The sequence below is a fragment of the Ambystoma mexicanum genome, chromosome 11 (genome assembly GCF_040938575.1).
Source record: "Ambystoma mexicanum isolate Mex_15411 chromosome 11, UKY_AmexF1_1, whole genome shotgun sequence".
NCBI classification, from domain to species: domain Eukaryota; kingdom Metazoa; phylum Chordata; class Amphibia; order Caudata; family Ambystomatidae; genus Ambystoma; species Ambystoma mexicanum.
In genome coordinates this window covers 1,288,964,624-1,288,991,143 of record NC_090934.1, presented here as the reverse complement: position 1 = coordinate 1,288,991,143, position 26,520 = coordinate 1,288,964,624, and the positions used below count along the sequence as shown (strand labels likewise).

The 26,520-nt window shown below is 44.9% G+C and overlaps 1 protein-coding gene across 1 annotated transcript in view; it reads right to left on the bottom strand.

The window, feature by feature from the left end:
• ATP8B4 (ATPase phospholipid transporting 8B4 (putative)) overlaps window positions 1-26,520 on the bottom strand; it is a 5,389,235-nt gene that overhangs the window by 1,028,852 nt on the left and 4,333,863 nt on the right. Inside the window, exon 21 of the mRNA XM_069624764.1 lies at window positions 9,318-9,501. Coding sequence (XP_069480865.1) covers window positions 9,318-9,501 — 184 coding nt within the window. The remainder of the gene's footprint in view (window positions 1-9,317; window positions 9,502-26,520) is intronic.

Sequence of the window (26,520 nt, the reverse complement as noted above, 5' to 3'; positions counted from 1 at the left end):
AAGCTGGCGTGTATTGCAGTTCGATAATTTGTGCGCTTAAACAGATTGCATTCTGTGCCCGATAAGTGCGTTTTGGTTAGGAATACTGTATCTGACTTGTGTCTGTTTAGGAATTGTGTGACCAAACGTCTCTTTATACCGGTACCTAGCCCATTGACATTCCATGTCATGAACCAGAGCGTTCTAGTGGTGTTGCTATGTGAGGCCATGACAACTTGGGGTGGGAATGTCCCACATCATAACATGCACCATGAGTGACTCGTGCCATCTGGCTACTGCTGTCGACTGTGCAAACATGAGGGAGCAGGGGGTTCGCTTACGGGATACATTATCCCCAGTGGGGCCATATATATGTTGTCTTCATGTGTTTTCCCCCCTTTGAGGAGTTGTGCCTGTTAGGCAGAAACCTGTGCAGTTCCCTCTGGGACCACTGCAAAAGATTTAAGACTACAGGTGTTTGGCAGTAAACCCACTTGGTAGCAGTCTGTACCACACAGATTCACTTGGCAGCTGTGGCTGAGCAGTCAGACTTCCCTCAAGAAGAGTTAGGCAGTATACAGAGTATTCACAATAGGTCAAAAGAACACAGTAAAACAAGCAAACACTGACCAGAGCTTGGTGTAAAAGAGATATAATTATTTATTTAAAACCACATCTAATAAAACACACAGGCACTAATATTAAGCAGTTCAAAAACACGGTCACTAAAAGATATACACTCCCTTAAAAGAATATTAGACAAGGCTTAAGTAAAGCCCCACTTATTTTCAGACAGCAGTGAGCGCTTAACGCAGATGGCATTCTACTAATTCGTTTTAAAGGGGAGAGAAAAGCAGACTATAAATTGAAACAGATCCCAACACTTTCACAAGATCACAGCAAGAGAGGAAGGCAGAGTCAAATCGTGAAGTTAGAGTTCAGAAGGCCGGATCCACTTTAAGAGGATCAGAACGAAATGTGTCCAAGGTCACTCGGTTGAAAAGTGCACAAAGTCTCGAAAAGGTTCAGAAAGAGTTGTACCAAAAGAAAGGGACCAGTTAGATGGTCAAGGCGGCCAGCACAGTCCAGAAGGTTAAGGGGTTATTATTACCTTGTAGCAATCTTTAGAAAGGGAGGCCTGGCGGACACGGTACCTTAAAGTGGTGAGAATACTCCAGCGGGGGCAGTTGTTCCTGGCAGCGGATGCAAGTCGGTGCTTCTTCTGGGGGAAGAGAGGATCTCCTTGGGGAGGAAGACAGGAGTCTGTTGCACTGCCAGGGAAGAAACCAGCCGCAGAGTTCTCAGTTAAAAGTAGCAGTCCTTTAGTTTGCGGTCCAGTGGTAAGTGGCTATCCGGTTGCCGGGGTGCTTGGCACGGGCAATTCGACCACAAGACGTCCTGGGATGCAAGGAAAAGAAGGTAAACTGGTTGTGCCCACCAGTCAGGGGAAGAAGACTCTCCAGCAGGGAGATCTTCTCTGTCGTCGGGAAGTGGTGAGTCGGTTCCGCAGGGCTCCACCGGTGGTGTCGTCGTAGCAGGTCGGCTCAGCTTCTCCCTCGTCGGATTCTCAGGTCCTGTGGCGACTTCTCAAGTTCCAGTCCCCAAAGCCCTGATTTTATGCAGCACACCCCCATTCACTCAGCCTAGCTGTCAATCAAACATGCTAAGTGGTGAGCCGGCCGGCTCACCACTTGGGCCAATCACACAAGACTGCGACTTGAGTTACCAAGGTAACTCAGTCCAGGGTGCCTAAACCCCCTCCCACACCCCCTGTGGTACCCAGACAGAGTGGCACCACTTTTGGAGGCTTCTGTGGAGAAGCCCGCCAAATGTGGAACAAAGTGCTCGAGTTGGGTTAGAGTCACAGAAGAGAACACAAACGCCATTTTAGAATTGAGTCCTGGCAACAAATACCAACCAGCGAATTATTATTAAATAAATAAACCGCCGGTATCTTCGAGGCCATGAGAATTAAATAATTAAAGTTGGTAGCCTCGAACAATGGGAAAATCCCATAGGGATATATTCGCGGTTGAATATAAAAAGTAGTATCCACTGCCACCAGCCAAAACTCGATCAGGGGGGACGGAGACGTGCCCCCTCAACTAACAGACTCCGGGGCAATCGAATTGCCCCGACCAGTACGTCCACAATATGATGGTTTGTACTGGTTTCTGTTCATAATTTGGGACTAGTAAAGCCAATGGTGACTTTACATGCCCTGGGAGACAGTAGTCAGTCCCAGGGTATGGAGTCTATGGTGGGGTGTCACTATGACACCCCTGTGTCACTGCACGGAGGGTGCTGGGTAACACACATAGTAAAAACACATGAGACCCTATGGAGTAAAGGACCCCATAGCCCATAAAACACATTAACAGTCAAAGGAACACCATAAATCATGTCCAAGAGTGGGAAAAATAGTCTCACTCTTGGCAGGAGAAAAAAAAACAAACTCCAGAAATCCAGCAAAGCTGCTGGGGGACTCACTAGGTTAGGAAATTCAGCCTAAATAGTGAATTCTCCCTAACAGTGCCTTGCTCGATAGACTCATATATAACAGAACTGAAAAAGAATACCCGACATACCCCCCACCCTACACTCCACCCAACTTGAAGTATCTGTCGCCCGAACAACATTTAGCAGCTGTCAAATTGTCAACCTGCTCACTCTAAAACATAAACTCACAATAGACTGGAACGTCTAAGTGTCTGGAGGGAGGGGACTCCGGGGGGGACTTTCCCTATCCCCTGGACCGCTCAAACTTAAGTCTATACGTGGGGCTCAGAATTGCGTGATGTGACTTTTGTTGAGCCAACAGAATGTTATAAATTTGTGCCCGTCAGATTAGGGTGGTACCTTTTTCTGTTTTGTGCCTTCGGCGATATTCAACCGGCGGCGGCGGTGGGTCCGGATCTTGTTCTATTGGTGGCAGGGCGGGCAATCCCCGCTCGGGCGGCGGTCTGGGCCTCCGGTTGTTTCTCGCTACCCCCCAGTCGCCTTCAATGTGTTGTTCTGCCCATCTCCATGCGTCCTTTGGATCTGTACCTTGATGGTATATTTTAAGCTGCGCTGGAAAGAGGAGGCCATATTTCACGTTCTTGGTGTTTCTTGAGTTGGTCAAAGGATTGACATGCCCTCTGGACCTCCCTAGTGTAGTCCGGAAAGAAGGCGATGCGAGAACCGTTGTGTGTGATTGTTCCCTTTGTGCGGGCAATTTGCAGTAATGCGTCACGTTCCCTGTAATTCAACAGTTTTGCAATCACCGTACGCGGTGGTAAGCCTGGTGTAGGTGGTCCAGATGGCATGCGGTGGGCCCGTTCAATGGAGAAAAATGTTGAGAATGATTTGGGTTCGAACAGGTCAGAGAGCCATTGTTCTAGGAATAGTACCATGCACAGCCCTTCTGCTTTTTCCGGAACGCCCAGTATGCGGACATTGTTGTGCCTAGATCGACCCTCTCCCTCATCGACTCGCTCCTCCAATGTTTTGATGCGTGACATGGCCTGGGTCATACGCTATTCCATGTTTCGTAGCCCGTCTTCTGCTCCAGAAATGCGCTGTTCAGCTTCCCCTGTGTGTGATGTCAATTTTTGCAGGCCATGCCGGAGAAGGGAGACATCCATGCTAATTCCATCCATTTTTTGCTCCATGGATGCCTGTGACTCGGCTATTGCAACCATGATATCCTTAAGGGATATGGAGCTTTCAGCCTCCGTCATGTTGTGCAGCTGCTCTTGGTCCGAGGAGGAGGCCGCTGGTGTTGTAGTATATTGATTGATTCTGCTTTGGGTAACTGTCTTTCTGGCTTTATCTGTGCCCATCATGTGCTCGGCTGATACCAGTCAATGCGGAGGGTCGTTTTCAATGTGTGCAGCAGGTTGTTGCCCCGACGGATGTTGCTCCACAGCAAGTGTAGGCCGCACCCACCAATCTTTTCCGCGTGTTCTCCAGACGGGGCTTGCCCCGCTGCGCCTCCCGGATCTCGTGGCCAGAGGCAGTCGCAGGTCTGCATCTGTCCAGCGCTGTACCTCAGGCCGCGCGGGCACTATGATGTTGGCGGTGCAGCTCCTTTCCAATGTGCCTTCGATCAGGTCGCGTGCACCCACCTCCAAGGCCTAGTTCGCCGTCACCGAACACCCGTTAGTGGCGCAGATGTGTACAGGGTATCACACGGGCGGGGACAGGCAACGGCAGCACGATCAACCGTGGAGGTTCTTCCTTGTAGCTTTCGTCCGGTACAGTGGAGGCCGCGTCACAGGCGCCTCATGTGGCACGTCTCCCCCTCATACAGTGTCGCAGGGCACCGGACGTGGACCGTGGGCATCTTGCTTTTCGCTCGCCGACACCGCTACTAAACTTTCTCTGTGATTTAACTCAGTTACGTGGAAAGCTCCGGGCTTCGTTTTCAGTTTGTCTGATCACTAGGTGTGTGGCTTTCAGCAGGGTTCTTTTGCAACAATAAAACCACGGATAGCAGGCTGTTTGAGCAGAATTTGTGCAGCGGTCCCGGGAGCTTCAGGGACTCACGTCCGCATCGCACCGCAGCAGGCCACGCCCCCCTTGTTTCCTTTCTTGATAGGGGGTCTCCCTTTTTTTGACGATCTTGATTTGAGTGATCCAAAATTGCTTTAAGTAGTTGTTGTTGTCTAATTTCGTTTGAATTTTTGAATTCCAACAGATCTCTTTTTTCTTTTTTCTTGAAGGGTACAGAACAAAGAGGACGTTATCTCTCTTTGATTGAGTTCCTCAGGATCATCTTCCGATTTCTGGGTCTCCTCTAATCCCTCCTGACTATTGGATTCTAGTGAGCTGTCACAATCGTGGACGGAAAGAAGCAATAGGGCATCTTGGTCCTCGCTAGTATTGGTGTCAGCTTCTTCAGCGTTTATAGTAGCTATTTGTGTGACAAATTCCTGTTCTTTCAGGTTTTTACGTCCTTCTTCTTTTTGAACATTAATTGCTTGAGTTATTTGCTCAACCTTATGGGACGCATCTTCAAAGGGTTTCAAATTGTGAATGAAATAGCGAGTTCCTTTGCTTCAGGTGTGTTTTGGCAGTTATAGTTTTTTTGTTTTCTTGTTTTGGTTCCCAACCAAGTTTTTTTGCTTTTTGGTAAATCTCTCTTGAATCTGTTTAGGCCTGCCTCCCATCTCCTTTTCTTTTAGTTCGTTGGTGTTCTCTGGGGCAAATAGGGGAAATAATTCTTTATTTTGTTTTAATTTAGAGGGATTTTCAACATGACCTGTCGTGGAGTTTGTTATCACAGCTTGAATGGCCGGTCTTGAATCAGGTCCAATTATAACTGTGTTCTCTTCTCTTTCCTTTCTACTGGTGGTTTGGGTTTCCATTATGGTCACAGGGGCCACTTTGTTTTGTTTGGTTAATTATACCCAGTTTTTTTCATCAATTCACTGACTTTATCTGGGCAACCCAAGATATTTTCTGTTGAGGTACTTTTTTCAGCGGTTTGGCCTTGGTACTTACTTGAGTCGAGTTTCAGAAGAGTTATTGTATCATTGAAACTGTGAAGGAAGGCCTTTTTATCCTCTCAAGCATCTTCCATTAGGTTGATGAGTGTTTTGAAGATGACATTTTACGTTTCTTTCTCTCAGACCCTCTTTTCTTTGATGGCATTGATGTAAGATTCATCGTATATTAGTTTAGATTGTATTAAGGCCAGTAAAGTACACTGGTCTTTGTAGTTTTCCTAGAGGGCTTCATATAATTTGAGAAACTGTGCCATGGTTATTGTCATCATGGATCCAACTGCAGCCTGCATGTTGGCAGAGGCCCCAGAGTTTGCTTGTAGAATTGCTGGAACAATATTGTCATTGGGCGTTTTCTCCCTGGCCCTTTTTTTTGGAAACTTTATTTGGGGAGAACTAATTTTCTTCGGCCCAACTTTCAATTGCAATTGTGTCTGTGCATGTGTTCTTTCTTTTTGAGTTTACTGACCGTTCCTCAGGGCCGTTTTTTAGTGCGGGTGTAGGTGAATGATCATGATGGAACTGTTTCTCTTGAGTTAACGTGGCATTTAAGGTTTTAGATTTTTTTTCTGGAGCCATCTGTGAGGTGGATAGGTTTATGTCCACTTCTCCAATACATCTTTTAGGTCTAATTGGGTGAGAAGTGGAGGTTTTCATTGGGCTGCTGAACTCCGCCAAGGCCTCTACTTCTGTAGTTGAGCTGTTAGAAATTTGACCTTGGCTCATGTCTTGTGTGTTCAAGGCTGAAGATTTAATGATGGCTATTCCGGCCTTAGTAGGCTCTTTGTCTTGAGTGAGTGAGCTGCATAGTGTTATTTTGTTTAGGGGAAATCAACAGCTCCCTATTCTTAGGCAGCATCTGTTTCAGTGCACATTTGATTAGTTTGCACGTTTCCAGATGATTGAAGTAGTTCCTGATCAGTCACTTCAAGCGCGACCCGTTCAGCATTGGATGTCATTAGGCTGACTTCCCTGTTGGGATCTGTGGCTGGTTTCAGTGGGGGACATAGGTCTTTCTTGTTAAAGTGCCATCTGATCGTCTTTATATCTGAAAGAGAATTTGCTCTTACTTTACTCTTTTGAGCTGGGTTTTGGAGCTGGATTTTATTTACTCTGAGGCCTCCCTTTTTCACAACTACTGAGGGGCAGGTCCTTGAACATTACTAGCAATGTTATTTAACTGAAAGTGGTCAGGGCCACTCGGCAATTCTCCCACAGCATCCATGAATAACGGAGAATCTGAGTTTCCACAGGATTCTTTATTCCTGTTTTTTTTTAAGAGTTTGTGGGAAAGTGAAGAATGCCTATTTTCTCGGCACACTGAAGGCATCCTCACTTTCGCTCACTAATTCTAAAACGCTAGCTTGGGGTCCCATACTTGGCCCTCCCACTTCTCCTCCAGCCTCAGAGGGCCCCGACCGCTCTTGGCTCAGGCTGACAGTGCTCTGTTGAACACACACCGCCACTCTAGCCACACCGCCGCTCGCGCTTTACTGCAGACAGCTGGAGTCAGCGTTCAGAGGGGCCGCTCGGGTTTCCCGAGGGAGCGCCCACACAGCCAGTACTGGGGGGGGTGGCATCACGCGCAATGGAACAGAGGGGGCTGAACCCCAGTTGGCACGCACCTTGTCTCTCAGTAGCTGCATTGTCCTTGTTGGGGCGACTCGCAAGCTGGGGGAAACTCACCTCTTGGTGGCCATCTTGGCTCGCAGACACAGCGCCCTCGCTGTGTGACACAAGACAAGAACACAACAGCCCATTACACGGTAGCTCACAGGCATGGATGTTAGTAAGCGTGGCAAATGCGGAGAGCATAGGGCAGTGCTCCTCATCCTCCTCCCGGGCGGCACTCTGATTACAGGCGCCAGACATTTTTGTGCAGCTCTGTGTATGAGGGGCCTGCTTCTTTGACTAATTTGATGAACTTGATTTTGAGTCCATGGCGTCTTCTGCGCCCTCTCTGCCAACACTCTGCTAACACTGCGCGGACGCTCCGCATCTAGAGTGTAGCTTATGTTCAGGCACCACCTCCAGGCACCACCTCCAACAATGGCAATGGAAAAGTTACTCAGCCTCTAGCAGGGGTAGCTTCCAGGTCAAAGGTACCAAACACTCTGCAAATAATGTTGCAACTTCTTGTGTAGTAAAAGCTTAAGGTTATCACCTTGACACGCTCTTAAACACTTTTAGCTCTTTTAATTAGCCCAGCCTGATGCTTGTGACCTAGACTACTGTAAAAGTCAATTGTTGGGTATTCCTGTTAAACAACTTCAGCCACTTCAGAAAGCACAGAACGCAGCAGTCAAATTGATATTTAAGTTGAACAAACCCGCTCATGTATCTCCATTTCGTCACAAGCTACACTGGCTCTCTATAGAAGATCATATTAGGTTTAAGACAGCCTGTATTGTCGTTAAGTGTGTAAATGGTACTGCCCCTTTGTATCTGAGGGAGCTAATTCAGCCATATCACCCTGTAAGGCAGCTACGCTCTAGTGACAGTCATTTCTTGGCTATCCCTCATTCAGTTTTTAAATCACGGGGCAATAGAAGATTTGCTGTCTTCGGTCCAAGGCTGTGGAATTCTGTGCCACTTGAATTGAGGACTATGAGCTTTCTTCTTCAGTTTCACAGAGCACTAAAGACCTTCCTGTTCAGATAGACAACCCTCCCTTTGATGAGAGCCTAATGTTGCTTCATCCTTTATCTGATTATTGTCATCTGCTCAATTATACAGTTTATTCTGTTCAGTGCGCGTTATAAATTCACAAAATAAAATCAAAAATCAAAAAATCAATATGAGCCAGTTTCTGGTTGGTAGCTCATGCATTTAAGGATGCTTTTGCCTTCATTCAAAGAAAGCTTCAGAGCCAAACTGCCAGCTAATGCTGGCAGGTGGGAGAGACAGGCGGTTCAGGTTAGACTGTTGGCTAACATTCTGGGACTTGGTACATCGTTTTTTTTCTAAAACAGTGCTGGTCAAACCAACTCTGGCAATTTCTCTTGTAGGGCCTTTCGTGGGGGCCACATCTCTGTGTTGTGCAAGTGGAGTTTGGCCATACATGGTACGGGGAAGCCGAAACTGACAACGGTGGTTAATGTGCATCTAGAGACTGACCATACGTATTACTAATTTCAGAGAGTCACCTGAATTTATTGTCACTGGCAGAGAAAGCGTTGTTTAAGCTTTAAAGTGTTACTGAAAATACTAACATATACGTGGAAAAATACTAATGTGGTTCAATAAATATGGGGAAACACAAATAATAGATGCAAAAAACTAAATATGGAAAAATAGCTACAGGCATTTCAGTACATAAATATAACACAGATTGCCTAAATGGATCACTAAATTGACAATGGGCCTCATTACGAGGTAGGTGGTAAGAGATTACTGGCACCGGTAAGGTCACCGGTGCCGGTAATCCCTTACCACCCTATTCCAAGGTCCCTTAGCGGGTCCTTTCCTTAACGCCTGGTTTTACCTGGTGTTATGGATGGGACCCTTTAAGGAACTACAGAGCTAATAACGGTACCGCAAATTGCGGTACCGTTATTAGCTCCAATCCCATTCCCATTGAGCCCTATGAGGGTTCAAATAGGAATGGGGAATGGTTCCCAGAATGGGGACTTACCTGGTCCTCCAAGGTTGGAATGACCGGTAAATCCCTATTGCAGGAACCCGGACCCGGATTGCGGTAAGGGGGTAGCCATGGTGCTAATAGCATCATGGCTACCTCCTACCGCGTAATGAGGCCCAATATCATGAAAAACAAAGACCTTAGTCACTTCTTCAGAAACTTTCCTGACCTGTATATATGCAAATGATGCAATGCAAAATAACGCTTACTTTTGATCATACTGATATCATTGGCCCCATCTCCAATAGCTAAAGTGATGGCCTTCTTGTATTTCTTGACAAGCTCCACCACCTGAGCTTTCTGTAATGGAGTCACACGACAGCAGATCACAGTTTTACATAGGCAGGCGACTTCCAAAAACTCAGTCTCCAAATCACCTTCCTGGGCGTAAGCCTGTAAATGCAATGATTTGTCATTAGGAAAGTAGAATGCAGACAATATGAAAAATGACCTTTGTGTTGATTCATACTCTGTTCCTTGGCCTCCTTCTCAACTGGTTGGTTGGGACAGCCTGCAACCACGGTGAATTGCATAACCTGTCTAATTAGCACTGTCAATTTAAGACCCTGCACACCCGCACACCAGTTCTTTCCAACAACCAACAATTTTAGTTCCATATGTTTTTTCCACAAATTCCCTAAGGAGGTTCTATTTATTTATTTATTGAGTATTTATAAGGCGCCTATACAACAATTAGTGTTTCCAGGTGCAACAAGACAAAACATGGGGAGGGAGCAAGGAGAGTAAATAAGCAGTAACAATAAATGAACAATAGTGGTCCTACTAGGCCCTGTGACATTCGGAATGTGCAAGTGTAGTGATGAGAGGTGCGGTAGAGAGGGAACGGGTGAGTAGAGGGGAGGGATCAGGGTACTTGAAAGTGCAAATGGGAGCCCCGGAGGGGAAGTGTCATAGGGTGCCAGGGGAGGAGGCCACTGGCTAAGTGCTAGGGCAGATATGTGCCAAGGGAGGGGATGCCCAGCTACCTGGCAGTAATGTGGGGGCCCAGAGGGCAGTGCTGAGGGGGGGGGTAGGTGCTGGTGTCGACTAGGCAGAGGACCTGGTACCCTATAAGACTCATAAAGGACCAGGTTGCTAGTATGAGCAGCAGTGGAGGAATTAGCAGGGGAGGGAGAGAGGGAAAAAGAGGTAGAGAAAAGAAGAGTTTTGAGTAGTTTCCCAAACTTAAGGAGGTGGAAGACTGGAAGATGTATCTCCTGGTTGAGATGGAAGTCGCACAGTAATTTCAGAAAAAAAAAATACTGAATACCACTTTATCTCTATGTAAAGCCAGGTAAGGTTCTTCAGCTGATAAGAGCTTGCAATTCACAAAATCTCCTGTCTAATGTAATGGCTACAGAGAAAGCAGTTTTCTAGCTTAACAAGTCAATTAAGCAGGAATCCATAGGTTTTAAGGGCATCTGCATTAAAGAGATCCGAACCAGGTCCCAATCCTATTGAACAACATAATTAGAAGGAGAAAACATTTTGCCCATCCTACTAAGGAGGTTGCAGCACAGTATGTACTTGGGTGTAGGGCACATTATGTAGTGATTGAGTGTAGGGCACATTAAGTACTGATTGGGTGTCAGGCGGGTGCTTTAGCAAAGGGAGCATAAGGGCTAAGAGAACCTGGATCACAATGAATGTAAAGTTTCATTTCTCTGTTGTCTCCCTCTTTCCCAACTGGATGGTGAAAGACTTAAAAGTCACAGAAACACTGAATGGCTGAGGTGACAGCTTATATATAACAGGCTTCAAAACAAATAATGTTTTTGTATTGTATTGTATTTGGTTATTTATATAGTGCTCTTTCCCCACTTGTGTGGCCTCAATGCGCTTTTTCCTGGTTGGAACGCCCTCAGTGACCGTAGTCAATATGGTAGGAAGTTCTAAGGAGTTTAGTTTAGGAGATGCATGTGTGCATATTGCCGTTCTAAGGCTTCGGTGGCTGGCAAGGCTCGACTAAGCAGCCCCAAGAGAGGTCAGACACGTGGGTGGGTGCTGTTGAGGGTTTTAAATAGAATTGCTATTGTTGAGTGAGTCTCTGGGAGGCCAGCTATACCAGGTTCCCTTTGGTTGGTAGTCGCTGTTTGCTAGTGGCAGAGGTGTTGCAGTACGTCAGGTGTTTCAGTTTGGACGGCTATGTGTGATGCTAGACCAGATGTGCTTAGCCATAGCCGTATTCTATCTGCATGGATGCCTGGCCGTGCCTGCGGCCTGTGTCCACATTAGTGGTGTGAGTTATACGTACTGTTAGCTGCGAGATTGTTCGGCTGGGGCGATATTTGTCCAGGTCGAGAATTGAGACAAATATCATATACCAATCGGCTTAGGTTTCACAGTTTAGCAGGTATCAGCCTATATTAAACAATGACATAGGCTACACCTAGGTTTGAGAATCCTGTATAGTGGGAGAGAGGTCTAGGTTTCAAAATGTAGTAGGTTTTGGCATATGGTAAAGAATGATGGAGGTATGCCTAGATTTAAGAATCCAGTGTAGTGGGAGAGAGGGCTAGGCATCACAATGCAGTAGGTTTCATCATATAGTAAACAAAGATGGAGGGTACACCTATATTTCAGAATCCTGTTTAGTGGGAGAGAGGCCTAGGTTTCAAATACGGAAGGCTTCATCATATAATGGACAAAGAAGAAGGCTAAGCCTAGATTCTAGAGTCCTGCATGGTGGGAGTGTGGCCTAGGTTTCACGAGACCTTAGCTTAGAGAATATAGTACAGTGAGTTTCTGCGATATTGCAGTCATCAATGGTTTGTTATACCTAGTTTGGGAGTGCATCTGTAGTGGGAAACTGCTAGTATGGAGAATTCCTGAGTGATGGATGCAGGTTAGTAATTGCAGTGATTTATGAAGCACTTCTTGGCTGAAAGATGCATCATTCCTAGAAGAGGTGTCCAGTGCATAATCCTTACAAAAGATCAATGGCAGATATCTTGAATAGCAACATAACTTTGAAATGCCACCAATGCTGCTCTGACACTGGTGGAGTGAGTCTGAAGACCATGCAGTACCTCCACATCTAGTGCCATATGCTTTGAAAATGCAAGACCCTATCCATCTAGCGACAGCAGCCTTTGCAGCTTTATTACCTTGAGTTAAACCGTGATAAGTAACAAACAAATGGTTTCGACACCTAAAGGCATTTGTTTATTCTATGTAGAACTTCCAGGCTCTAGACACATTTATTTATTTATTTATTTATTTTAGGCATTTATATAAGCGTGCTAACCAGGGGCCTCAGGGCGCTGGTTACAGTAAACTGTGAAAGGGGTTGTAGATGCACACACCTGTATAAAGAATATTATGAAAAGAGACTATAAATAGTTTTAAGTAACCTTTTAAGGTGCGGGGGAGGAAACGTAATCCTGGCACAGGATCACAAGTACCTATCCGTACTGAGAAGAAAAAGAGGATCCATAGGTAGGAGCCCTCCCGTCCCCTGCACACTATTAGTATCCCGTGTATTAACGGTTAATAATAGATCTAAAGTCAAACATACGTATACAGTAATGTAAATAATTGGTCATATAATTCCAAAGCTACAAGGCGTTTCAAATTGAAGAATTTAATGGTGAAAAACCGTTTTCTTGAAAAAATGATATACATCAATAAATCTTCTGATGCTGAGACCAAAAATAAATGTCAAATGATATACAATATACTAATTTGTTTAGAACAATGTAAATCAAGTATATATACAATTACAACTAAAAAATGGCTGACGCGTTTCGGGATCCTGTCCCTTCTTCTAGAGCCAAGTGAATTGCAAACTGTAAGAGAAATAAAATGAACAAAACGTATGTCAGGTATTTTGACTAGTAAATACTCATAGATTAAAACGTTCACAAAGCATGTACTAGGGTAACGGCACGATCCATTCATTATATTAAAATACATGAAATCCTTTGGTTTATAAAGAACCACAATATACATTGTATGTACTGGGTCGATTACATATTTACCAGGAAGCACCTCTCCCAAAGAGGGAGTTGACAGTGTGACCAATAAACAATCTTTGCAGTCAATTTAACTAGATTCTAGCAAAGCTGAGGTAATCTGACACCTTAATTGTATATGTGAGTACTTCACAGGGGGTACCCCAGTGTAGTTGCAAAAAATAAAAAGAAGAGGTAGATACTAACCTACTTCAGGAAGTGTACTTGAAAAGGCAAAGTAACTGTTTCACGGACGTGATGTGTGGGGAACAGACTTCGAGCTTCAAACTGAATAAACAACTTCCCTGTCAAGACGGTAATCTAAATGTATAAAAAGCAAACTTATGCTGTATTAATGACATATGAACTAATGGGAACAGAACGTCATTTACAGAGTGTAATCAATAAGTAAAGGCTCTAAAATATATTGATAAAGCACTGTAAAGTTGAAACGAAGGAAAAAAAGGTGTAATCGAACTCGGAAAGTTAAACTCAGGTAGAAGGCATACCTCTCCTTACACGTGTTGTAAGGTACAATATCGTTACAATGCTCTTGAATATGTTGTGGGCTGAAGGTGGTGCCCTGTGGTACCAAAGTCCTCCATACACATGGGAATATCCAGTGCTATAGTGAGCACAGCCTAAAATGAGATAAATTATCACGTTCATTATAGTGAACTGTGCTAATGAGTGTGGTATTAAGGGAAATAGCAGATCATAATAAGGTGCTGCGCGGAGGGTCTTGTGCTTACCTAATGCTTAGGTACGAGTGGTGCCAAAAGTAGGTAATCCAAAGTGCACAGGGCACGCAGCTCAAAGGCTGCGTCTTAAAATATCACTCGCGAGCCGAGTCTTCAAACAATGCACAGGATACAGGCTCCGGCCGCGGGTGGACAGATGCGAGCGAAGCGTGCCTTCTCAATAGTGTAGGTGGGCTGTGCTGTCGCTAGGGAAGCCAACCCAGACTACGAACTGGTGTCTAGGGGGCTGCAAGCAATGAACACGTGTTCGAAAGTAAGAGAAATAGAAAACGGACTACATAATCTTTACGAGGACAAACCAAGTAATTCAAAGATCGGTTTGGTGCATGAGCGCCATCATGGAATGGAGTAGAAAAACCCATTACCAATCCATGTATCGAGACGAAGTTGTAACCATGAGTGATAGAATAGTGAGTACAATGGACCTTCCCTAGTAGTGATATTAATTGGATGATTCAAATCAAGAATGATAAAATGTAAAACAAAATATGGGGTGAAAAGGCACCAGAAAAAGATTGTAAAGTGGTCACAATGACAGACGGTGCAGGTTGACACTCATTGTCAATATAATTGTTGGTGTTATAAGGGAATGACCCGATGTGGAGTAAATCTTATATGAAATATCTAGCAAAATTCAACTTAACCTACCATTAATTCAGCGGGCCGGTGGACAACTCCCGGACTTAACTACTTTTAACAGGTATTCCACTGAAAATTAATGTCAACATCAAGTGCAAAGTCATTGATGGATGATGCCAGTACGAACTGCATGCATTTGTGAACAAATACAGTAAGGTAATATTAGTATAATAAATAGAAACTCAACAAAAAGTAAAAACATAATCAGTCACATGTATTTCAAGTAAAACATTTCAAGGAAAACTCCTCATTGAGTCCTCTAGGGCTGAGAGTGTCCAGGAGATCTATCCAATATTTTTCTCTGCGTGATAGGGTTGATTGGTAATCACCCCCTCTATACGATTTCTTGACAACCTCCAAAACCATGTACTTCACTTGGGCTACTGTGTGTGAAGATTGTAAAAAGTGTCTGGCTAGAGGAGATTTCACATTTTTACATCTAATGTTGGACTTGTGTTCCGTTATCCTCTCTTTCACTGCTCTAGAGGTCTGACCAACATATAATTTACCACATGGGCATTTAATGGCGTATACCACTCCTGTAGAAATACAGGTGGCAAAATCCTTCAGTTTATATTTTTTGCCAGTCAAGGGGTGTGTTACAGATTCTCCCTTAATTACATTGTTACAGTGTATACAGGCTAAGCACGGATATGTTCCTTTTTTCCTTGAGCTTAACAACATCTGTTTTTCTTTCGGAGGCTTCTCAGCTCTCACTAGCTTATCCCTCAGATTTTGTCCTCTTTTGAATGCCATCATGGGAGTTTTTGGGAATAATTCTTGTAGGAGAGGATCACTATGGAGAATACCCCAGTGCTTCTTAATACATCTTCCCACTTGAAAACTCTGTCGGGAGTATTTAGAGATATAGAGTAACGGTGTTTCTTTGCTTTTAACTTTGGGGGTCAATAGTTGTTCTTTGCTTATGGCAGAAGATCTCTCTTTAGCTTGTGTCAAAACAGAGTGAGGATAACCCCTCTTCTCAAATTTATCCAAAAGTTTAGTGCACTCCACATCAAGTCCTGCTGGGTCGGAAATGATTCTTTTAAGCCTTAGGATTTGGCTATAAGGTAGACGTCCAACATCGATTTCGGGTGAAAACTTGAGAAGTGTAATAAATTATTCACGTCAGTTGGTTTATGGTAGACATTCGTTGATATCCGGTTGTCTTTAATTTCTAGGCAGACATCTAGGAAGTGTAGAGACGGAGCCCCTATTTCCATGGTGAACTTAATGCTATGATGTATTGTATTAAGATAATTGAGGAATGATGTTAATTCCTCCTGTGTTCCACACCAAATACCAAAAATGTCATCGATGAAACGTTTCCATAGCAGTATCTTGTCTGACCAATCAATGTTTTCCAGGACGTGAGTGTGTTCAAATGTATACATTAATGTATTAGCGTATACTGGGGCCATTGCTGACCCCATTGATATCCCCTTAATTTGTAAATAGTAAGTTCCTTGAAATCTAAAATAGTTGTTCTTGAGAATTAGATTCAGTAAATTCATGATAAGCTGTGGATCTCCTCTAGTTGCTTGTGAATTCAAAAGTAGCCACTCTACAGACAAAATCCCTTCATCATGCGGTATAGAAGTATATAGGCTACAGACATCCATGCTAAAGAGTATGCAGTCATCACTCAATGCTCTAACTTCTTGTATACAGTTAATGAAGTCAGTGGTGTCTTTAAGATAAGTTGGAATCACTTGGATCAGTGGTTGTAGTAAACGATCAATGTATATCGCCAAAGGATCAAATATACTCTCTGTTCCGGCCACTATGGGTCTGAGGGGAGGATCATTCCGGTTTTTGTGAATTTTTGGTAGTCCGTAGAACACTGGTGTGATAGGATGTTGATTAATAAGGAACTCACTTGTTTTAATACTGATCCAATCATTTTCTACAGCTTCTCCCACTGATTTCGCGATCAATGCACGTACCTTAATGATGGGGTCTCCATCTAGCTTCATATATGTATTGGAATCATTAAGGAGTTCTAAGCATTTTTTAATGTAATCTATTGTGTCCATTATGACTATCGCTCCACCTTTATCTGCTGGTTTTATGGTAAGTTCTTCGTCCTTAGCCAACGCCTCAACATGGTCCAGTTGACATTTCTTCACATTGTGGGGTGTAGACATCTGGTAGTTGATCCGTTTTAGATCCGCAAGGACATTTTTCTCAAACAGGTTAAGGATCGAGTTCTGAACATACGGGTCAAAGTCGCTTTTGGGTCGAATCTCTAATCTATCACCTTCTGAATACCTAGTTCCCATATCTTCATCTGAGTTAAAGAAAATCTTAAGTCTCAGTTTTCTAAGAAGCCGATGAAGACATATTTTTTCTTCAAATAACGTAGTGTTATTGGTCGGGACAAAGGATAAGCCACGATTCAACATCTCAATCTGACCACTGTTGAGAATTTTCTTTGAAATGTTTACCACTAAATTCTCACTTATCTGTTCTTCCTTTTTTGGTTTATTTTGCCCTCTCCTCGTTTTTCTTTTTGTTTTTCTCTGAGTCCTAAAAAAGCACCAGAGTCGTTCGGTCTCGGTGATGTTGTTGGCGAGGTTGTTCCTGTGAAGTCCACTGGTGTGGTGGCTGTGTTCAATAGTTGTGGAGTTCTCTTCTCTGTGTCTGTGTTGGGTTTAGAAGTGCCTGGTTGTGTTGGTTCACCTATGCTACTGGAACTGCTCTCATTCCCTGAGTTAGAGGAGTCTGGATTCTTGGGTCTTGTTCTGGTTACAGTAAGACAGGAAGAGAAGACGAGAAAGGGGGAAGGACTCCGAGGGTGGGGGGTAGAGTTTTAGTTCAAGAGGTCGTTTTTTAGCTTCTTCGTGAAGATGTTGTAAGATGGTTCTTCGCATTGTTGGTTAGGGAGCTTGTTCCAGAGTTCAGGGGCACTGACTGGAAGCTGCCTCCTCCTGCCCTTTTGCAGTTGAATCGTAGGGTGATGAAGCAATGTGCGTAGGCCGTACGTTGGGGCCCTGTTGTAGTGTGTCTTGAGATTTTTGTTGCCAGGTAAGTAGGGGCGTTGTTGCAGAGGCAGCGGTGTGATGGATAATATCTTGAAATTGGTCCTATCCTTGACCGGCAGCCATTGGGCTGATCTCCTGGCGCATTGTTCTGGATTGATTGTAGTTTGTTTTGGTTTTTAGCAGAGGTGCCGCCAAACATTGCAGCAGTCAAATCTTGAGCAGATGAGAGCTTGAGCCACTTCTAGCCCGTTTTTTGGAGACAAAAAAGGTCGGCTACCGGTGATAAGCTTAGTGGCGTAACCTGATGTTGAGGAAATGTGGTTGGTATGTAGTGTCATGTTAAGCGTGGAGCCCAGATAGATGTTGAGGGTTTTCACCGCGTTAAAGATGGGGATGGTGTTGCCATCGATTGACAAAGAGTTGTAGTCATGATGGAGTTTGGTTAGTCTAGATGAGGGGCCCACAAGATGGAGCCTAGTCTTTTTGTCGTTGAGATAGAGGCTGTTTGTGGCCAGCCAAGTTTGAATAGTTTCTTAGAGGAGGTTGATCTTGAGTGAGTCTTGTGTGTAGTTGCCTGAGAGGGGCGTGAGGATCTGTGTGTCATCTGCACAGTTGGTGTATGAGACACCAAGAGAGTTGAGGAAATCGAAGAAAGGCTTGGTATATATAATCTAAGCTAAGAAGAAATTCTTCCTACGCGAAGAATGAGGTCTCGGGTGGAAGACTGGAAGATTTATCTCCAGGTTGAGATGAATGTCAGACAGTAATTTTGAAAAAAAGAAGGTACCTAATGCCACTTTATCTCTATGTAAAACCAGATAAGGTTCTTCAGCCGATAAGAGCTTGCAATTCACTAAATTTCATGTCTGATGTAATGACTACTGAGAAAGCAGTTTTCCAGGTTAACAAGTCAATTAAGCAGGAATCAATAGGTTTTAAGGGCATATACATAAAAGAGATCAAGACCAGGTTCCAATCCTATTTAGCGGTGTAATTAGAAAAATAAAACTTTTTGCCCATCCTACTAATGTATACACCAATAGATGGCAAATAGTGCTCAAACAACTCCATTAATACCCTGTGGAAAATAAATATGAGGATAAGGACATACATACAGTCATCTACGGAAGCTTTCAGAGGCTTGATAACCTCTGTAATGCCCAGAAACAGAATCGTAACTAGCCGCTGTAAATATGAAAAAATTACCTTCATGGTGATTCAGGTTCACTTAGTCCAGGCTCTCCATCCTTCACAACTGGTTGGGTACACAGGCGGGCCAGAAAAAGCAGGCTTCAAAAGTTAGCTGCCCCTTTAAAAAAAACACGTCTCACCCCTATGTCACCAACATTCCACACCCAGTTCCTGGTTTCGCCTACGATGGTTGAATTCAAGTCATACTTAAAAGGGGGAAGGCTGGGTGGGCGTTGTAAGCCTGGACTAAGAGAACCAGAATCGCCATGAAGGTAATTTTTTAATTTCTCTTATGGCCCTGGCTCCCCCTCCTATCCAATTGGTTGGGACCAGACTAAAAAACTTTAAAATAAGTAAGAGAGCAAGCAAACAAGTTGTGCAGCACCTCCCGGCAAAATTTGGCATCTTTTCTGGAGGATGCAACAATAGCATAGTGTTTGCAAAAAGCAAGTGGAGTAGCCCAGCTCTACACATTTCTGCAATGGGGACATGCCAAATAAAGGCTACTGATGCTGCCTTGGCTCTTGTGAAATGAGCTAAATTCTCTGCGGAACCACAAGACCCTTCATGTCACAAGCCTTTGCAATACAGGAAACAACCCACCTAGCAATACAAGCTTTTGCAGCCTTACTACCAGGGAAAGGACCACCATAAGTAATGAAAAGCTAGTCTGACTTCATAAACGCTTTAGTTCTCTCTAAATAAAATGTGAGAGTTCTAGAAAAGCCCAGATGATCTAATTTTTCTTCATCCGCGGAAGCATGCGGTCTAGGATGAAAAGCATTGAAGGAAGATTTCCTGATTTACATGGAAATCGGAAACCACCTTTGGCAAAAAAGAGGGCACAGTAGGAAGGACAAACTTATCTTTTTGAACAATTAAATAAGGTTCCCTTGAAGAAAGAGCTTGGAGCTCTCCCATCCTCCGAGCCAATGTAATAACTATTAAAAAGGCTGTTTTCCATGTTAAAAGATTTGATTTGCAGGATGCAATAGGCTCGAAAGGTTTGTGCATTAGAGCTGAAAGGACTATGGGCCTCATTACAAGTCTTTCGGTTCGGAAATAAGGGTGCCAGTGGCAACGTACCAGAACCCTTTCCGGATCGGCAGAATACAACTGTGAGGTCTGATCTGCCAGACGCAACAACCCCGGTAGGCACAGTTGTCATGGAAGCATTGGCGCCATTACTAACGTTGCCTGTGCTTCAGATTCCCCATTCCCATGGAATGCTATGGGACTCTATGGGAATGGGGACTAACATTTCCCGCCGCTGGGCTGCCAGGACTTGTAATGTCCTGGTGGCACTGGGATCTCAGGCAGAGGAAATGGTGTTACAGTCCGGCGGCAACCAAAAAGGCGGTGGTTCGCGTAAAGGAGGATACAAATGAAGAGGGCCTTCAAAGTGTCTTTGAATAACCTCATTTGGAATATAAGAACAATTTACTTACCAACTGGTAACGTTCTTTCGATTGGATGTTCCTCCAACGTATTCCTCATCTTTGATGTTATTCCATCCAGCTCAGCTGCTTCGGAAAAACATTTTCGGCAGAGGGTGCCGTGCGTCGATGTCGTCGAGTCGATGGTCCCTCGAAGGCCTCTGTCGAGGGTGACGTCATCGGGTGTATAAGTAGCACGCGCGGCGCCCGTGGGCCTCAGTTCTGTTTTTTCCCCTCTTTTGTTATTGATTTACACTATGCAGACTGTGTCGGTAGACAGGTACTTTGCCTTGCAAGAGTTGGAGTGGCAATAGCCAGGAAAAATCTACAGAGGGTTAGGTTGGGAGGGCGATGAGGAATACGTTGGAGAAACATCCAATCGAAAGAACGTTACCAGTTGGTAAGTAACTTGTTCTTCGAGTGGATTGTGTCCTCCAACATATTCCTCATCTTTGATAGACTCCCAAAGCAGTAAGGACAATCCTTATGGAGGAGGGATTACATTTTTTTTTAGATGGCCGAGTATAGAACGGCTCTGCCAAAATGTACCTCCTTAGATTGGGAAGCATCTAGGTTGTATAATTTTGAAAAAGTATGCAGCGATGACCAAGTCGCTGCTTCACAAATGGACTTTATAGGAACACCTCTTTGCAGGGCTGTAGACGAAGCAATGCCCCTGGTGGAATGAGCCCTTAAACCTTCTGGTGGGTCTTTCCCCGCCAGTCTGTAGCATTCTGAAATGCAAAGGACAATCCAACATGATATGGTCTGTTTTGTTACTGATTGACCCAATCTTTTTCCTGTGTAGCCAATAAACAGTTGGTTATCCAAGCTAAGCCTAGATAGCCTAGAGATATAAAAGCTTAAATCTCTTTTTGGATCCAACCTGTGGAGTCTTTCCTCCTCCTTACCAGGATGGGGTGGAGGATAGAAAGTCTGTAACACAATGTTTTGATTTAAGTGAAACTCAGATACCACTTTTGGTGAAAAAGAGGGTTTGACCTTCAAAACAACTCTGTCCTTATGGAACACAGTATAGGGTGGCCCAGAAGACAGTGCCTGCAATTCGCTCACTCTTCTTGCAGATGTTAAGGCAACTAGAAAAGCAGTTTTCCATGTTAGCAATCTCAATGGGCATGTGTGCAGCGGTTCAAAAGGAGCACACATTAAGAATTTTAAGACCAAATTGAGATCCCAAATCAGTACTTGAAATGGGTGAGGAGGAAACACATTAGTGAGTCCTTTTAAGAATTGTATTATCAAAGGAATTTTGAAGTAGGAGCACTCTTCCGATGAGCGCTTGAAGATGGAAAGCGCCGCAAGGTAACCTTTTATTGTTCCAATATTCAGACCTCTATGCGCTAGGGTCAGAAGGAAAGATAGCACTTCAGGGATAGAACATAGAAAAGGATTGACATTCTTTTCTCTGCACCAGTTGCAAAACTTTTTCCAACGGCAACGGTATAGAGACTTTGTCGCTGGCCTTCTTGCCGAAAGCAACACCTCCATAACGTCATCTGGAAGGTTCCAATCCCTGTATCTCAGCCTTTCAGATACCAAGCATAAAGGTTGAGCGTTTTGACCTCTGGGTGGAGAACCTGACCTTCCATGTGAGAGAGAAAGTTCTCTCTCTGAGGAAGACGTACTGGAGGACAGATGGACATGTCTAGAAGGTCCGGGTACCACATTCTCCTGGCCCAATCCGGGGCAATTAGGATCATGCGGCTCCCGAACCGTCTCAACCTCCTGATGACCTGCGGAATGACGGGAATCGGAGGAAACGCATACAGTAGTGGGAAATTCCACTCCACCACGAACGCTCCTAGGGCTCCTCTCGGGGGAAATTCTCTTGAGCAATACTTTTTGCACTTTCGGTTGGTACCGGTCGCAAATAAGTCTACCTGAGGGGTTCCCCAAAGGGCGAAGATCTCTATAATGACTTCATGAGCCAGTTCCCATTCGTGGGACACCGTGCTCTGCCTGCTCAGAGCATCTGGCGTCATATTCTCTTCCCCGGCTAGGTGAACTGCCGTTAAAGAGATTCCTTCTTGAATTGCCCAATACCAGAGTTGCATTGCCTCTCTGCACAGAGGTAGTGACCCTACACCACTTCTTTTGTTTAGATAATGCATGGCCACTATGTTGTCCGTCATTATCAGGACATTCTTCCCTCTGACAGATGGCAGGAAAGCCTTCAGCGCTAGTCTGATTGCTCTCAGCTCCAAAAGATTGATGTGTAGTTTGGACTCCGATGGAGACCAACGACCGCTGATTGCCAGATTGTTGGCGTGAGCTCCCCGCCCCTTGAGTGAGGCGTCCGTCACTACTGTGATCTCCGGCCATGGTTGCCAAAAAGGTTCCCCTTTTAGGATGTTCTCTGTAGAAGTCCACCATAGAAGTTCCTGTCGAACCTTGTTCGGAATCTGGAGAAGAACCGTCATTTGTCCTGAGAACTGGGACCATTGAGTCTTTAACGCCCACTGAAGGGATCTCATCCTCAAGCATGCCTCTGGCACCAGGAAGATGCAGGATGCCATGAGGCCGAGCAACCTTAAAAAGTCGTAAGCCTGGAGATTTTGGGCATTTTGGAATTTGTAAACCATCTGGAGAATGTCTTGAGCCCTCGACTTGGGAGGCAAGCTCTTTCCCAAGGATGTGTCTAATACAGCTCCTATGTACTGAAGCTGTTGGGAAGGTGTTATTTGCGACTTCTTGAAATTGAGGGAGAAGCCCAGTTTGTGGAGGAAGTGTCAGGTGACTTTCAGATGATCCAGTGCTTGTTCGGCAGAACGCGCCCTGATCAACCAATCGTCCAGGTAGGGGTAGACATGAATGCCCCCTCTCCTGAGGTGCGCTGCTATCACTACCATTAACTTGGTGAAGACCCTCGGGGCGGAGGTCAATCCGAATGGCAGGACTCGAAACTGATAGTGTGAGTCGCCAACCACGAACCTCAGGTATTTTCTGTGCTTGAGATGAATCGGCACATGAAAATAAGCATCCTGGAGGTCCAATGACACCGACCAGTCCTGAAGTTGAAGCGCCTGAAGGATCTGAGAAAGGGTAACCATCTTGAACTTGTCCTTCCTGAGAAACTTGTTCAAGTTTCTTAAGTCCAAGATGGGTCTCAATCCTCCGTCCTTTTTGGGGATCAAAAAATACGGGGATTACCATCCCTTGTTCCTTTCCGCTGCAGGTACTGGTTCTATAGCACCTTTCTCCAGCAGGGTTAGAACTTCCTGCTGTAGGAGCGGATTCGAAGACTTCAACGGGTGTCTCTCTGGTGGATTACATTGAGGTTGCATTAGAAAAGTAAGGCAGTAACCTTGGGCTATTATTTCTAAGGCCCAAACATCTGAAGTAATGGCTTGCCATTCTTGCAGATGTTGTGACAGCCTGCCTCCTTTAGGTGTCTTGTGATGCAAGTCCTCAAAGTGGTTTTGTGGCGGTTGCTACAGCCACTGATGGCAAAGAGGTGTAGCTGGAGCTCGCTTTGCACGTCTTGCTCGTCCACCGCGAGTGGCCTTCTTTGGCCCCTTTGACTGGCCATTCCTCTCGCCTTTCCATATGAGGTGTAGTAACGATAGGATCGCCCCCTCCAAGATTGATTTGTCGCACGAAAGGACTGAGGTTTCCTGATAGCAGCTCACAATGATTTGGCAGCGGCCTTTGAGGTCTGCAACCTCTCAAGGCTCTCGTCAGCCTTGCTGCCAAAAAGGTGAGACCCGTCAAAGGACATGTTCAGAAGACGGTTCTGCACGTCCGGTGCAAAACCTGACTTCCTTAACCATGCAAATCTATGCATTACCGTGCTAGTGGCCATGGACCTGCTCACACTATCAACAGTGTCCAAACCAGATTCAAGGAATTCCTGCATCGCTTCCTTTCCATCTCTAACAATGGCTAGGAATCCTTCCATTTCTTCCCCTTCTGGTATGTGCTCTGCCGCCATTGCAATACATTCCCAAAGAGTGTACGAAAACTTTGCCAAGGCACAGGTGGAGTTGGCTGATTTTAATGCCATGCTCCCGGCTGAAAATACCTTCCTTGCCCAGCCATCCACACGCTTATCGTCCCTGTCTGGAGGGATAGATGGGTACGCAAGTTTGTTTGAAGCTGTGGCTACCTGTATAACTAAACTTTCTGGAAAGGGATACTTAGACAGATAGCTGGGGTCAGTATTTTGAGGTAAGGGATTTATTCACTGGAGGAATAGAATCCGGCGTCTCCCATTTTTTGGCCACCCTATTTTGTAAGGCCACATGGAAAGGTAGAATTGGGTCTTCAGTAGGACCATGGTCCAATATGTCTGTAGGATCATCTTGGACAAATTGGGCTGTAGGCCTGGCCCAGCCCAAATAATCCACAATAATCCACAACCTTAGTCATTAACTGACGATATGATGGATTAGCATGTTTACCTGGCTCTGGTCTACCAAATTCGTTCTCTGGGGACGTATCAATACCAATTGCATTGTGTAATGATTCCACCAAATCCTTCATCCTGCTTTCCTCTGAAATCAGGCATTCAGGAACATTTTGAGTACCAAATTCAAGGCCAAAGGGAACATTTTCTTCATCAGATCTTTCTTGTTCCTCAAAAATTGAGGTCAAGGATTTGACAAACTCCTTCCTAGGGAAAGGCTTAAAAACCTTCTCTGGGGGTGGTATAGGAGGAGTGCTACTGGGTCCTGAATGCAACCCAGGTGCTTTTGCCTTTTCTTTCTCTCTTCCTAGCTGATCTTGTCGAGCTGGAAGTTTCGGCATCGAGGGCTTCGGCGTCGATGTCGACAAAGGCGTCGATAACTTCGACGTATTATCCGACTTCGACGGCGTCGACTTCGACAGCGTCGACTTCGAGGGTGTCGAGGCACCCTTCGAGGACTTGCCCTTCGAGGTGTGTTCGGTAAAAACCTCCAACATTTTCATCCTAAAAGCTTCCCATTCTTCGGATGATGAATGTTTTGTGGGACATTTCATCATTTTTGTGGATTTGTCCGAAGACGAAGTGGAGGGGGATCTATGGCGTTGTTTCTTCGATTTTTTTGTCGAAGACGATGAGCGATGGGAATCGCTTCGGGACCCCGACTGATGCCTTTCGCGTCGAGGAGATTTCTCCTCACGGGACCTCGACTCAACGCTAGAGCCTTTTCGGTCGGATTTACGACCTACCTGCAGTTTTGCCCTCCTCTCTCGTAAGGCTTTCCCTGTCATCGATTGACACTTCATGCTGGCTTCCATGTCGTGGCCCTCTCCACGGCACCATAAACACTCTCGGTGCGGATCGGTAATCGACATTTTTGAGCCGCACGATTTACATTTCTTGAAACCCGATTTCGGGGTCGTGGTCGGCGTCGATGACGAAGACATATTTCGTTTATTTATCTTTCTTCACGGAACTCGAGGCGCACCGATTCTCCAAAGGAACGTACACTGCGGAAAAACGGAACTGAGGCCAACGGGCGCCGCGCTTGCTAAACAAAATTCCGAAGCAGCTGAGCTGGATGGAATAACATCAAAGATGAGGAATACGTTGGAGGACACAATCCACTCGAAGAACAAGTTACTTACCCCTGGTAACGTTATTTCGACTGGATGTTCCTCCCACGTATTCCTCATCTTTTAATATCTCCAATATCCAGCTTCATGTTCTTCGGATTTATTTTTTCAGCAGAGTGCGCTGTGCGTCGATGCGGTCGACTTAATGTCCCTCAAGGGCCTCCACCTCGAGGATGATGTCATTGGAGGTATATATAGTACGCACAGTGCCCATTGGCTTCAGTTCTGTTTTTTCATGTCATTCTTAAGTAGCACTACCCACACTAACGTGGATTAGACCATACTGGACTCTGCAGGAGCATAAGCTGCAATAACATGGAAATTCTACACAGGGTAGACTGGGAGTGGCGATGAGGAATACGTGGTAAGAACATCCAGTCGAAAGAACGTTACCCAGGCTAAGCAACTTCATCTTCAAATGGATTGTGTCCTCCCACGTACTGCTCATCTGTTGATAGACTCCCAAAGCAGTGTTTGTTTTGGAGGCGGGGGGAATATGAAATGTATAATCAAGGGTTGTCATGAACGGAATGAAGGACTGCTTTCCCAAAGCTTCCATCCTGACTTAATGTGGAATCAAGACAGTAATGCTTTGTAAATGTGTGAATTATAGTCCAAGCGGCTGCTTCACAAATGTTTTTTATAGGGACACCTCTTTGCAGAACAGAAGACGTAGCCATTTCCCTAGTGGAATGTGCTCTTAAGCCTTCTGGGGGATCTTTCCTGGCCAGTCTATAGCATTCGATAATACCTAAAATAATCCATCTGGACAAGGTCTGTTTGATTACAGCCTATCCCGACCTATGACCAGTGTATCCTATAAACAGTTGGTCATCCAGACGAAACTTTGACATGCTTGAATGTAAAAACTCAGAGCCCTTCGTGGGTC